General features: G+C 39.9%; 1 protein-coding gene across 1 annotated transcript; it reads left to right on the forward strand.

Moving 5' to 3' along the window:
* Positions 1-5863: 5863 nt before the first annotated feature.
* Positions 5864-11085, forward strand: LOC140333932 (phosphatidylethanolamine-binding protein 1-like). Its single transcript, XM_072415958.1, has 4 exons — positions 5864-6056; positions 8758-8867; positions 8991-9091; positions 10524-11085. The coding sequence occupies exons 1-4, from the start codon at positions 5922-5924 to the stop codon at positions 10649-10651; spliced, it is 474 nt and encodes a 157-aa protein (XP_072272059.1). The 5' UTR covers positions 5864-5921; the 3' UTR covers positions 10652-11085.
* Positions 11086-13340: the final 2255 nt, after the last annotated feature.

Genomic DNA, 13340 nt, shown 5'->3' on the forward strand with positions numbered 1-13340 from the left:
ATGCAAACACGGAGAGAACCTGCAAACTCTATGCAGCTAGTGACCTGGCAAAGATTCGAATCTGGAACCTAATGCTGCGAAGGCCAGAGTGCTAACCTCTGAGTCACCGTGATGCGTATATGTGGTTGGCCAGATGCTTGTATATTATTCATCGGGCATCCACTGTTCCTAATTCCCCTCACATCCATGACAAAGAAGGGCCGAGGAAAAAACATTTTAGAAAAAAAATGAGTCATTGTATAGAGCACGAAGGGTTAAAGTCCATATGAGGTTATTCCTTGCTGTTTGCAACCGCTAAGGAGTGAACAAAATTTTCATCCTAGAGATGTCACCAAAAACTGGTGTTGCTATTGGGCGATTTTCCTTTGCCTATTTTTCTGATGACAATTCCATTATTGGATTCTCCATCACTTTCTGTCCTATAACTAAAAGAAACCAGAAACCACACAGAACTAAAGAAAGCCTATCCCTTCCTCTCCTAGTACCCTCATACAGAACTTTCTCTCCATATATTGCAATGTCTATTTGCAGATTGACCTTAAATCAGTTACAATGTATCTGTGCCAAAGCTGGCATTACAGTATGTGAGCCCACTTGCTGACAGGTGTGGAAAGCTAAGTAAACTGCCAGTGAAGACTAAAACACACATATCTCTTGATATACCAAGCTCTTATATTTGCTTTAAATATTCTATAGTGATCAGAGTACACACAGCACATGTAGCACCTATATCTATGTGGGAATCTTTTGTTCCACAGTTCACAGTTGTAAACTGTTGTTGCACTAAAGGTTAATAAAGGATGCGACTGGTCAGTAACCCAGGGCAGAGAATGGTGGAAGTGTCGGAATTGTTTCCTCTAGTTCAGACTTGTATGGTTGCTCAATAATTGTCACTCAAAACAATAACTAGTGATTGCTTGGATAACAGTTTAAGGAATAATCCCTATAAAGACAGGCTGCACAGGCCAGTTATATGGAGGAGAGGCCGAAGGACCAGCAAGATACGCTCTGCTGTAAAGAACACAATAGTCAGCACTGGCAGAACTTTACAGAGCAACTACAATAGATGGCAAAACGACATTGTGGAATACCTGTACTAATGCAAAATATTCACAACCAATCATCTCAGGGCATGAATATATAGTGTCTGTACCATTACAAATACACATTTATGACCTTTTCAAGAAATGATGTGTGAAATTTCAGTAAAGCACTGATCACTCATCTTGTTACAAAGTACAATATTATGACAGTAATGAAGAGTACTACTGTATATAGTAAGAGGAATATGTGGTGAATAAAAAAGATCCCATATAAATATTCACATTGATTTAGGATTTCATTCAGATGTTTTCAATCTCCTGGTTTCTTGTTTGTTATGTGTCTTTGGTTAATCAATGTTTTGGTTGCACAATAATTTCATTTGCAGAATGAAATGTTTATCTGCTGGAAGTGTGCAATCCTAAATAATAATTACAGAGCACTACCTATGGGTTGATGAAGGGTACTACATCCTAATAACATTGCTGACTTCTGTACCAAAGAAATCCCAAACTTCTCAAAACTGAGATTTCATTTTTTTTAAAGTTAAAGTTTTTTTTATATATTTTTTTCTTGTCTTGTGGAGAAAAACCAAAATCCTCAGTTTAGGTCGCTTGGCACATTTAAACATTATTTGCAGGTGCTACAGATATTTTTATTCTAGATGGTCTCCTATTGTCCCCCAGCACTGATATATATGCTTCTTTTTCCACTTTTGGATCTACCTCCACCTCCCTAACATGTCACACATCTTACATTTCAAATATGTGTGCTCCCTTTGCATGCACCGGTCCAAATATCTCACCCTGTACATTATTACTGTGTCCTTTAGTAAGGGATCTCTCTAAATATAAACTCTGTTTTGCACAATTTGCTGTTGGATTTATTAAATATATAACATATAATAGACAGGGTTTCAATAAACTTACACTTGACTATCCACTTTCAGCAGTTTATGATCTCCACTGATTACATGAGTGCAGTGCTGAATAATAATCATTATTTAAAAAAAACTCTAGTACTAAAGGTAGTGCTTAGGTTTACTTTTAAGATGTTTCATTTAGTTTAGTGACTAAAGTAAAGCCGTGCTATCCTCTAATAAGGTCAATATCAAGTTTGTTTAAATTCTTTAGTATGAGATTGGATATTGAAAGTGAAGATAACTTTATTCACTAAATTAGCATTCTCTACCCCAATGAATCAAAAATGAATTTAGCACTTGTAGTGCCCAGTACTTGTTTTCCTTGTTGCTTGTCAATGGGTACAAATCAAACACCCACACACTACATGTAAACAAAGCACAGTTGACCATGTGCTGGACCTTTGATTACAGCACTAAATACACGTTTGGATGCATTGGCAGAGTGGCAGTGGGCCACTCCGGTATTCCAATACCAGGGAATCATTCACAAGAACTACTGGGCAGATTGATTTCCTTTATTGTCACAGCAAAAAGCTGCCAGGGATGTGCAGCATGCAGAGTAGTAAGTGTCTGCTGAGCTCCAATGTTGAGAAAGGGGGTTTCACTGCTCCTACTGACAACTGGGTAGAGACATTTACTCCCGCTGATCACTGAGGTACAGGCCTTTTAGCTCCTATTAACCAATGACATAAGGAGCACTTTCTTCACTATTAATGACCACCTATGTATCAATATTTTTTATTCCTACTGACCTTTAAAGCTGAGCATTTTGATTCCTATTGGCTACAGTCTGGTCCCTAAACTGAGTGACAATTGTAAACTTGCACTTTGTTTGCAAAGTGTTTTTGATTACAGCTCACTTTTCTGTTAGTAGTATGATCCATTCTCAATGGACCTGATTCATAAAAGCTCTCAAGGGCTGGAGGGGATACACTTTCATCAGTGAACCTGGCTGATCCAGCAAACCTGGAATAACAGGGAGCAAATGACTTTTAATAAATCCATTCCAGGTTTGCTGGATCATCCAGGTTCTTTGATGAAAGTGTATCCTTGCCAGGCTTGGAGGGCTTCATTAAATCAGCCCCGATATGTCATATGTGGTAGGTGAAAAAAGGCCAGCATGACATGCATTTTATTTATGCATTTGTAAAGTGCTGACGTGTTCAGGAGTGCTTTACAGAGTCCATAGTTTTGTCACTAATTGTTTCTTAGAGGAGCCCACAATCTAATGCCGGTACCATGGTCATATGTTATTACCACAGTCTAAAGCTAAATGGGAGAATCCAGGTAACTTAGCAATATATTTCTTCGATGTGAGAGGGAACCCACACAAACACAGGAGAGCATACAAACTCCATACAGATATTACTTTAATCAATATGTAAACCTCGGACCCTAGTCTGATGGGGGCCTAAATGTATTCATTTCTACTAAGAGCTCTGAATATATGTATTATATTACAGAATGGAGGAAAATCAGTAATTAGTGCTGACTGTCTTTATATTTGTCCTTATAAAACAGATATCTAATGGCTGAGTACAATAGACACATTATTACTGTAACTAAGGCTGGTTCATTTACATTGCAGTGCATTACCATAAACTTTTTTTCTTCTTCTTTCAGTTTTTCTGTTATTATTATGCTAACTCACCACAACACAAATTGGGTCTATTTATAAAGCGGCAAATCTGTCATTCACTGAAACATTCCCTGGTGGAGAGTTTTCCAGGTCCATGTGTCTTAATGCAGTAATTGACTCTCCACCAGGGAATGTTTCAGTAAATGTCAGATTCACTGTTTTATAGACAGCAAAGTGTATTTACCTTCTTGTTTGGTGATGCGCTATAGCACCGTGTGTGTTTTTACTTATATATATATATAGGTGTTGGGGTGCCATCCAGGATGAATGGCACTGCACTACAAACTTATGTGGTAATGTGTGTAACTTAGGTGGCCGTAGAAAATGTTTGATTGTGTGTTGAGTGAATGCAATATTATAAACAACAAAACCAGTGAACCAAAATAAAACCCACAATGTTATACAGGGAATTAGGCAGAAAGATGTACTAAAAATTATTATGTACACCACTGAATTTGGGATGAAATGACTGTATAATATTCCCCCAAAAGTCCAATTGTATGAATGGAGTAAATTGAATACAATTATTGAAATTTGTTAAAAACTAGACTAAAGCCTTGCATAGACACAAGATTATTGTCACATGAAACAACAGTTACCTATCATCTTGGGTAAAAATTTAGTGTTAGTACAGATGTCCTTTGATCCTATTTAGTAATCCATCATACCAGATCCCTAAATGTCCAGCCACTTATACCCACTCTTGTTTACTATTGGGGGGGACGCAGCAGGGGCACCTCCTGCTCATCTTCCCCCATCCATACTTTATGGTGCTCAGTTGTTCTGTTGTAAGTAACATTCACTTTTTTATACTTTTTTTTATACATTTCCAGTAACTACAACTGAGGGTTAAGGAATGGAGCCAGGTAATTTCTCTACCAGGCAATATTTTAATAAAAGACAGAGGTGTGGGGAAAACCAGGGAAATGTGGGATCGTGAAGCTGATTAGCCTTCCAAGGCCTTCTAATACAGCTTTGTGTATAAGAAGCATGATATGAGCATCAATTATTACAACACTTGGTATGATATACATACTATTGAGTGTTCATGTATGTGTGTACACCTTGCTGCATCCAGGGGCAAAGACACTGTTTGTTTTATTAGTGATACCAGGCAACTCTTCAAACTAACCCAGCCAATGTCACCCAGGGTAAGCATTGCCAGATGTCCTGATAAACCTGTGCAATGTTATTACTATCCTCTTTTTATTGCATAGCCGTGCACAAGCATGCAGCTAGTAAAGTCAGAGCTCATGATCTCCTCCAGGTATTGATAGATCAAAAAGACAATAAAGGTTTTTATCTTTAGACAAATTTGTAACGAGCAATATCTGAAGAATGCTATTCCTGCTGAAAATTGCTACGTCTGGTTGTCTCTTGTGAGAACTCCTTGATATAACAAGCATGTAAAAGGTTTGATAAGAACATCTATGCTGCATGATTGTTCCGAATCAAACAGAAAAATCACTGAAACTGCAGGATCCGCATGACAGCCTGGCAATCTGCATTTTCTGGTGTGATAGAAGCCTATAAATGTCCTGAGTACTTTTCAGTGCCCATTCAGCCCCTATGTATTGGGTATGCACAGTGCGAGTGAATGGTGCGGTAGTGCCAATCCTTGATAATGGTGCGGTAGTGCCATCCCTTGATAATGGCACCCCCATTGCACCAAGCGCCTATTCATAGTGAATGGGACAACTTAACACCTATTTATTGTACAGCGCTGCGTAATATGTTGGCGCTATATAAATCCTGTTTAATAATAATAGCACAACAATGCATGACATGACCAGGCTGCAGATGTGCTATTACTGGGTAACAATAAGGGGCAGCCAGTAATCATTTCCAATCAGTCAGGGAAGTCTTTCCATGCAGACTGATAGCACTGAATCCAGCATGACAGACATGTTAGAAGCAGAGGTCAGCAGCCTCCATGTCTGTCAGGCCATTGTAGGAGGAAGGCTGGGGGAATAATGGAGTTGTGTGCTTTGTGCTGTGCAGTCGGTGCAGCCCCTCTGCAGAGCACAGCCATTGATTTGCCATGCATCTCCTGAGCCCGCACACCCCACTCCCACCCGGCAATAACAACACTAATGGTGTCTGGCTGAACATGTGAAACACCTCATCCAGCCGTCACTCTCCGCAGGCTGCGGGGGACTGGACCATCACACGGGTGATCTCCGTCAGCCAATAGCATTGCGGCGCTGGTGCACGCCCTCCCCCCCTATTGGCCAGACGTTAGTTGGGGGCGTGTGTGTGGTGGGCCGTCCCGTTCTGGTTGTTGCTGGGCTTAGTGACAGTGGCGCAGCGCCGTTCAGGATGCCGGTAGACGTATCCCAGTGGTGCGGGGCTCTGGCCCTGGACGAGGTGGACGAAAAGCCGCTTCAGCCGCTTAATGTCAGCTACGGGCCGCTGGTCATAGAGGAGCTGGGCCTTGTGCTCACCCCCACACAGGTAGTGCTGGTGCAGGCCTGGAAGTGTGTGAGCTGCAGCATGGACGGTCCCTGCCACTCCCACCGCCATGGCACAGTACGGTGTGTGAGAGCAGGGGGTGTCCTATAGGTGTAGTGTGCCATGGCAGCCTTTGTCTGGACACGTGTGACCCCCCTATGCAATCCATAGGAAGCCATGCAGCTTCTGTATATCTGGGGCTACAGATGACACCTGTGTGTGGAAATCTAGATTATTGTTGTCACACCCAAGCCCCCATTACCCACCATTGGCTGGTGACCTTCCTATAGGTGCCAGTTATTTACATAATCCCAGCAATGATGAGATTGGCCCCCTGTATTCCCCCTCTATGTGGTAACTAGGAACCCGTCAGCATGGAATCGGGTTATATAGGGCAGTCTGGAATAAGAGATCTCGGATGATCTTACTATTCACTGGCCGCATGCTTGTAGCAGGATGGCGACCACTAAATAATTATAACCACCCCTTGGGAGGATAACCCAGCCCTCCTATGGGCACCCTAACTGATGAGTGGCTCCTCTGCTGCACCGGGATGATGGATGGAGGATGCCATTGTTGGGCTGTAACTATACAAAGCACCCTGATGTAGGGAATGCTAGCAGATTGGTTGCCACGGGTTACTTCTTATTTTATCAGCAGTAAAGGGCGGGAGGTACAATTCCTAACACAAAGATTCAGATCTTATTTTCAGCCATGTGGCTGCTTTTTATAAACTCGATTGGACTTATATAACTTTGCAGGGGCTTTGTGATCGGAGCCTTTAGTGGGTAGATTTGTCATTGGGGTCTTCGGTATAATACAGCATAGAGGAGGATGTCATTCACACATCTCAATGGAGAAAACATTTGAAGGTATAAAACAAAGTATAATATTTTCCTTGTGGTGTACATTGGTAAAGGAGTGTGACCATAACAATACCAGGAGATGATCGCTGTCACTTGGTGATTATAAAGGACATCAGGCCCCCTCCCAGCCAGCACATGTCGGGTTGGGGTTCGGGGGGCGGTTGTTGGCTAGGTTGTATTTTGCCACGGAATAGGTTTTGTTGCTGTGGTATGGCCACTGAGCACGCAGTCCTGGATACGTTATATTAGCAGAGGGATAGGATATGTTGTAACATCAGGCTGATAATACCAGGGCAAAGCTTTTTTGTTTTTTTCTCAGATTTTTACAGTTGTGCCAAGAACTGAAATGTGAGAAGATAGAATGTATGCAATAGCCCAGAGCGACTTTCCTAAAGACTGGACTACAAACATGAATCTGAGTGTCATGCAGAAAGGACTTCAGATTTGTGGGTTGTACGTATAGCTGTGGTAATGATGGAATCCATGGACTGATGCCATTGTGCCACCATCTGTTTGATATAACTTACCATACTGATTGGCCTATAAAGATTTATAATTACTGCCAACCTCTGGGAACTGGCCACTCTACCCCTTACTAACCTACCTGTCCTCTAATTATTGGCTGATTTATTTTAAAAAGTCCTCCTTTAGGTTCACCAGGTCACCTCCCCTCTCAATAGAGCTGAACGGCACTCTGTACAGTGCTCGTTCATTCATCTTTCTGCCTTTTGTCATTGGAAATGAGTGTGAAAGATCAAAACAAAAACCTAACGTGTACATAGCCTTAGTCTTCCATCTTCTAGGCTGCAGAATAGGAGGCAGCTTTTCACCTTGCAGCCTTGGCAGCCTGAATACCTCTTATGGGCTGTCCAGAGATGGGTTCCTCTCAGGTTTAGAGGACTGCATGGTGTAACGATTAGCGCAGAGTTTAGCACTGGATCACTGATCTAAATTCCCAGAAAACCGACATGTCCAATCTAATCCAAGTTCTGTTCTTTTGTTGTAGAGGAAGGCAAAACAATCCCCCCATATTGCAGATTTACCACACAAGAACACGCACATTCTCTACCGAACCCCCAATGTCAAGGGTATTTCTAGCCAAAATATTCTTTAAGGTTGGTCCTGCTTAACAATCTATTGGGATTTCCCATCATTTCCTGGGATGAATCAATTGAGTTTTACAATGTCTTGGTGACCATTCTTACCATGACAAAATCAACCAACACTTGCCACATTCTAACCTTATAAAACACATGCCGAATTATGGAAAGAGATTTGTTTAGAGGTTCTCATTATGGAGATTAAGAAGGTATTTTCAGCATAGGTTTAAGTCTTTCAGGAAGCCATGGCTGTTATTTTGGCAGGAATCCAGTTCTGTTATTTGTCATCATAGATAAAGCCTCTCCTGGAGGAGTCTAACTTGTGTTTACAAGATAAATATAATTGGTGAAATGAGAATATGTTCTCTACATAGTTTCTTGTGAAAGAGATAGATCCTGAAACGGTCTAAGTCAGACTTTCCTGACCGTTTTATCATGGGGGAGCCCTTAAAATAATTTTCATGTCTTTAGGGAACCCTTAGTATGAATATATCCCCAGCTTACAGTACATTAGCATTGTGGTCAGTGGGAAGAATGTCACCCTTACAGATGGCCAAAAAGATCATTGGTGTCATAGGAATACTGAATGAAACACCAGGTGATTATTTTTGTAAGAGAGGTAAGAAGGAGATATCTGCATTTACATGGTTTCTTGTAAGAGAATGGAAAGAAATTAGATAGAATCTCCAGCAAGGTCTGCATGGTTTTTATGTAGTTCTTTCTGATTTTAAAATGTAGGTTCAAAACCGCCCTACCAACATTTCATGGGAAGGAATGGACAGTAACAAACTGTACACCCTTGTAATGACAGACCCAGACGCACCCAGCAGGAAAACTCCAAAATTCAGGTTAGACCATGTTTTATGTTCAAGCTAAGTTTATCGCATTAATGCAGTATGGCGCACACTTGGGCTTTGTCCCTAATAATGTTCTGCTCTCTTCATGTTTTCACATGTATTTTTTTTTTTTAGGGAATGGCACCATTTTCTTGTTGTAAACATGAAGGGAAATGATATCAGCAGTGGTTGTGTCCTTTCTGATTATGTTGGCTCAGGCCCACCAAAAGGAACTGGTGAGTTACATTCTAGGGTAAATAGCGTGTGAAACGGCATTGGCATTATACATTCTAGATTTGTTCTCATGATTACATTGACAAGTAAAGCTAGAAGTGCACACAAGCATAAATCATCCAGCCCAGGTGGGTTTCTTACGTATAGTTGCAGTACATTATCAATCCAAATGCTTTAAGGTAAACTCCATTATTTTGGAAAATTGGTACATATACAAAGGCTGTAAACACTTTTTTTTATATAAAGACTACCATTTTATAAATTAAAGTGAACACTTCTGTTCTGTTTTAGGTAAACTGTCAGAAATTTTAAATGCCCCTTCATTGGAATGAAGACAACTGAATATTGTTTGTGTACAGTGTTTGTGTAAAACCATTGTCCTATTGCTTATCTCAGCAGTTTTTTGTTCCTTCTGCAGTACTGGGACTAGTTATATGCCTATAACAGACAGTCATCCCCATCTAAATTAGAGGAAGTAACACAAATGTATATGTCAGTCTGCACAGAGCAGGAAATAGGGTCTGAGTTATCATAACTCTCCAAGACTGGAGAAGAATAGACTATCATTTGGGAATCTGTGTGATCCAGCAAACCTGGAATAGATTTCTTGGAATGGATGTTTTGAATCCTGTACCAGACCCATTCCAGGTTTGCTGGACCACCCACGTTCACCAATGATATTGTATCTGCACTTAAAGGTGTTGATAAATCAGGTCCATAGAACCTGATTTGAAGTTGGCTAAAACTGTTTAATTATTGCGAACTGCTAGTGTAAAAACTTTTTTGTTTACTACAAGGATTTGTCCTTGTAGTAACTTCCCATTACAGTACAGTACAGTACAGCAGCCATGAATTGGCCATGGATGTTGCATTATGGTTGGAGTCTGTCTACAAAGAAAAGAAACTAAAGAAAATGTAAAGGAAATCTAATGTCAAACTTTTTTTATTGTTGTGGACAGAGTTTAACAACCTGTGGAGTTTCTTTTTCCATCTTTGTCCCATTAGGGAGGTTTTACTTTACTTCACTTCCTGTATTGGGAACAGATTGTGGGGAAAAACCTCTCTATTGCAAGGGGAATACTCTGTTGGAAAGTTGTCACTGGTGTTAATAATAAAATATTTCCCCTCTATGTTCTGTTCACATTCTGATCAAAAACAATACAACAAATAAAGCCGGGTTCTTTTAAGTGGCCAAGGAATGTATGTAGACCGAGGTGTTTAATCGTGGAGAGTGGAACTGGTCTTTAAGAAGGATTTCAAATGTTGTTACTAGGAATTAGGTTTGTTTGTACATCATGCTGTCATTTCTTTGTGTGGTCATATTTTTACTGAGGAATAATTTTACTGCTGAAACTAATATGAATCTTTTTTAGGATACTCATCCAGATTTCTGCATACCTTTTAACATTTGCACATCCTTGCTTTTCTGTTAAGGTCTCCATCGTTATGTCTGGTTGGTGTACGAGCAGAAAGAACCACTAAAATGTGATGAGCGAATTCTGACTAATCGCTCTGGAGAACACAGAGGTTGCTTTAAAGTGTCTGCCTTCCGCAAGAAGTAAGGCCTGGGAGCCCCTGTGGCTGGGAATTGCTACCAGGCTGAGTGGGATGATTATGTTCCCAAACTGTATGAGCAGCTTAGCGGCTAAAACTGTCTGCTGATTTTTCTGACATTGCACTTAATTGTTCATCCTACAAGTAGTTTCAGATGTTTAGGACAATTATTTCACTCATCCTGATCAGTGTTTCTGGTGTTGAAGAAAAACAATTTACTATTTTTACTGTTTTGCACATAATGGAGGAAGCTTTAAAGTATTCAGTACTAAGTGTGAATGAAGTCCTCAGATACTGGTATACTATTAGCCATTGGTCCCCAGTCTAAGAAAATTGTTTGTTTTACTATTAATTCTATAATGATAAGACTCATCGATACATTTCCAGCAGTTCAGCTGTACTTATTTTATTTTGTGTGAAATTAAAACATCATATGAAGAAAGTCATTGTGTCTTCCTTGCTGCAAATATTGTGAATAGATTCTGTGCCTCCAAAACGCCAGCTGCTCCTAATTGTTATATTCAGAGATATGGGTGGATTTGACGTTTCCTATATTAAACCTTATCACCCCACTTCTTGATCAGCTTCAGTACTGGTGCAGACCATAGGATGACAAACTGTGGGTGAACTTAGAAGCCTATTCATTTTTGAGTTATTCAGAGAAAGTGGTACTATTAGCCTGGCTATCTGGCTTCCACCAAACTATGCTTTTGGGCTCTACACTGAAAACTAGAATTCATTTGTGGAATCATAAATTTCACAATAAACTAACTTTACTCATAAACTAACATACCAATTTTATTTTGAATTCTAATTGTCTAAAGAATTTACTGTGTTTTCTAGAAATGTTTAATATTTTTTTTTTTAGTAGAACTTCTGCCAGTTTGTAGTGATGGTTTGTTTTGCCATTGGGGGGGATTTACTCTCCCTTCCTATCCCTGTAACACCAGGGCAATGAAAGAGTAAATAAGGAACCAACGTTGTTTTCTTGCTTCACATTTGTTTCCAACTCTTCCCCCATTGGAATTTAATGAAATGTCAGTGGCTTACAAGAGATAAAGTTCTTACCACTAGTGAGGTTAATGTTGCTTCAGCACTGTGTCGGAAACATTTTTTCAACTAATATTTTACTCCGCTTTCTAAAAAAACAAAATAACATTTGGAATGGTGATCCTAAATTTATTATCAGACGAAGATTTGGGTCAAGTATTTGCTCTAGATATTTACACAGCTCAGCTCTGAGCTATGGCCAGCATAGAGCCCCTAAAGGAGCTCCTTTAGCAGCAGATCATTTAAGTCACATTGCATCAACTATGACAAACTATGCAAACACACCATACACACAAGCTAAAAATGTGATTTAGCAGACAAGGCCACCTTTTTATTGTCTAATTCTGAGGTTCATATGCCAATAGTAAGTACTTCCATTGGTGGACACAGGGTCAGTGTGGGCACTCTGGTCTGAAGCTATGCAGCAAGTTGTGATGAACTTCTTATGACCCCTTCCATTTAGACCAGGAAGGATACTTCCCCCTACTGGAATCACTGAGCTACTGGAATCACTGAGCCCTAGGTGCCCATGGCCCTGACACTGGTTCCTTGGACAAATACTAATCACTACATGGTGGGAAAATCTTACAAGGCCAGCCATTTTGGAGATCTGGGCAATAGCAAGTTATCTGACCATCACAATCTGGTTACACACAAAAGAGGTCTTACTTTCTGCTCATTTAAAAGAACACTTAAAACCTATAATTTCGAACTTTCCTACCCGTCTTCTTTTGCCTCCTATAATCGTCACTACTTCCCACCCACCATTCCATATGTCCCCTCCTATTGTGTGATACTTTCCCCACCTGCTAGATTGTAAGCTCTTTGGGGCAGGAGCTTTTCCTGTGTCATTATCTGTTTCTGTCTATCATTTGCAACCCCTATTTAATGTACAATGCTGTGTAATATGTTGGCCCTATATAAATCCTGTTTAAAAATAATAATAATAAGAGGAATCATAATTTTTCCTGCTTCCAAAACATTGGATTGAAGAATTGTTGAGTTTCCACCTATTATATCCCATCCCTTGACAGATGGCATTGTAATGTAATATGGTTATTCTCTTCACATGTAAGTGATTTTAATGTTTATTGATTAGTGCAGTGTTTTTTAACCTTATTAACATCGGGAACCCTTGAAATAACGTTCAGATCTTAACAACCTGGGCGTTACACTGAGGTCTAGATTTCTGTTCCAAAAGCGTTACAGGTTTTCATGAATTTTTTTTTTTAAATTGTAGACCTGTAACTTACAGAAATATGTCCGAACAAGGGTCTAATAGATATCATGAATATAAAAAATGTTTGAAACACACAATCATGTAAAAAAAAATACTTTTAATAAAATTAAAATACACAAAAATCAGCTTAAACAAGAATACATAAATAAATGAAAAATACTGAAAATGCGATAATTCAGGATACTGTATAATAATATATTTTTCTAAAACACCTCCCCAGTGTCCAACCGTCCAACGTCACATACCTATAGACAAAACCACATAAATATATTTTGTATTATTTTGTAATGGACTGGATACAGAAGTTTGTATTGAATCCAATACAAAATATTTGAATTTCCCGCTACGACCCCCATCGACGGGCGCATGCACGGACATCATCAGGAATCGCCGAGGGACGCGTACGC

This window comes from Pyxicephalus adspersus, chromosome 6 (genome assembly GCF_032062135.1).
Source record: "Pyxicephalus adspersus chromosome 6, UCB_Pads_2.0, whole genome shotgun sequence".
NCBI lineage: Eukaryota > Metazoa > Chordata > Amphibia > Anura > Pyxicephalidae > Pyxicephalus > Pyxicephalus adspersus.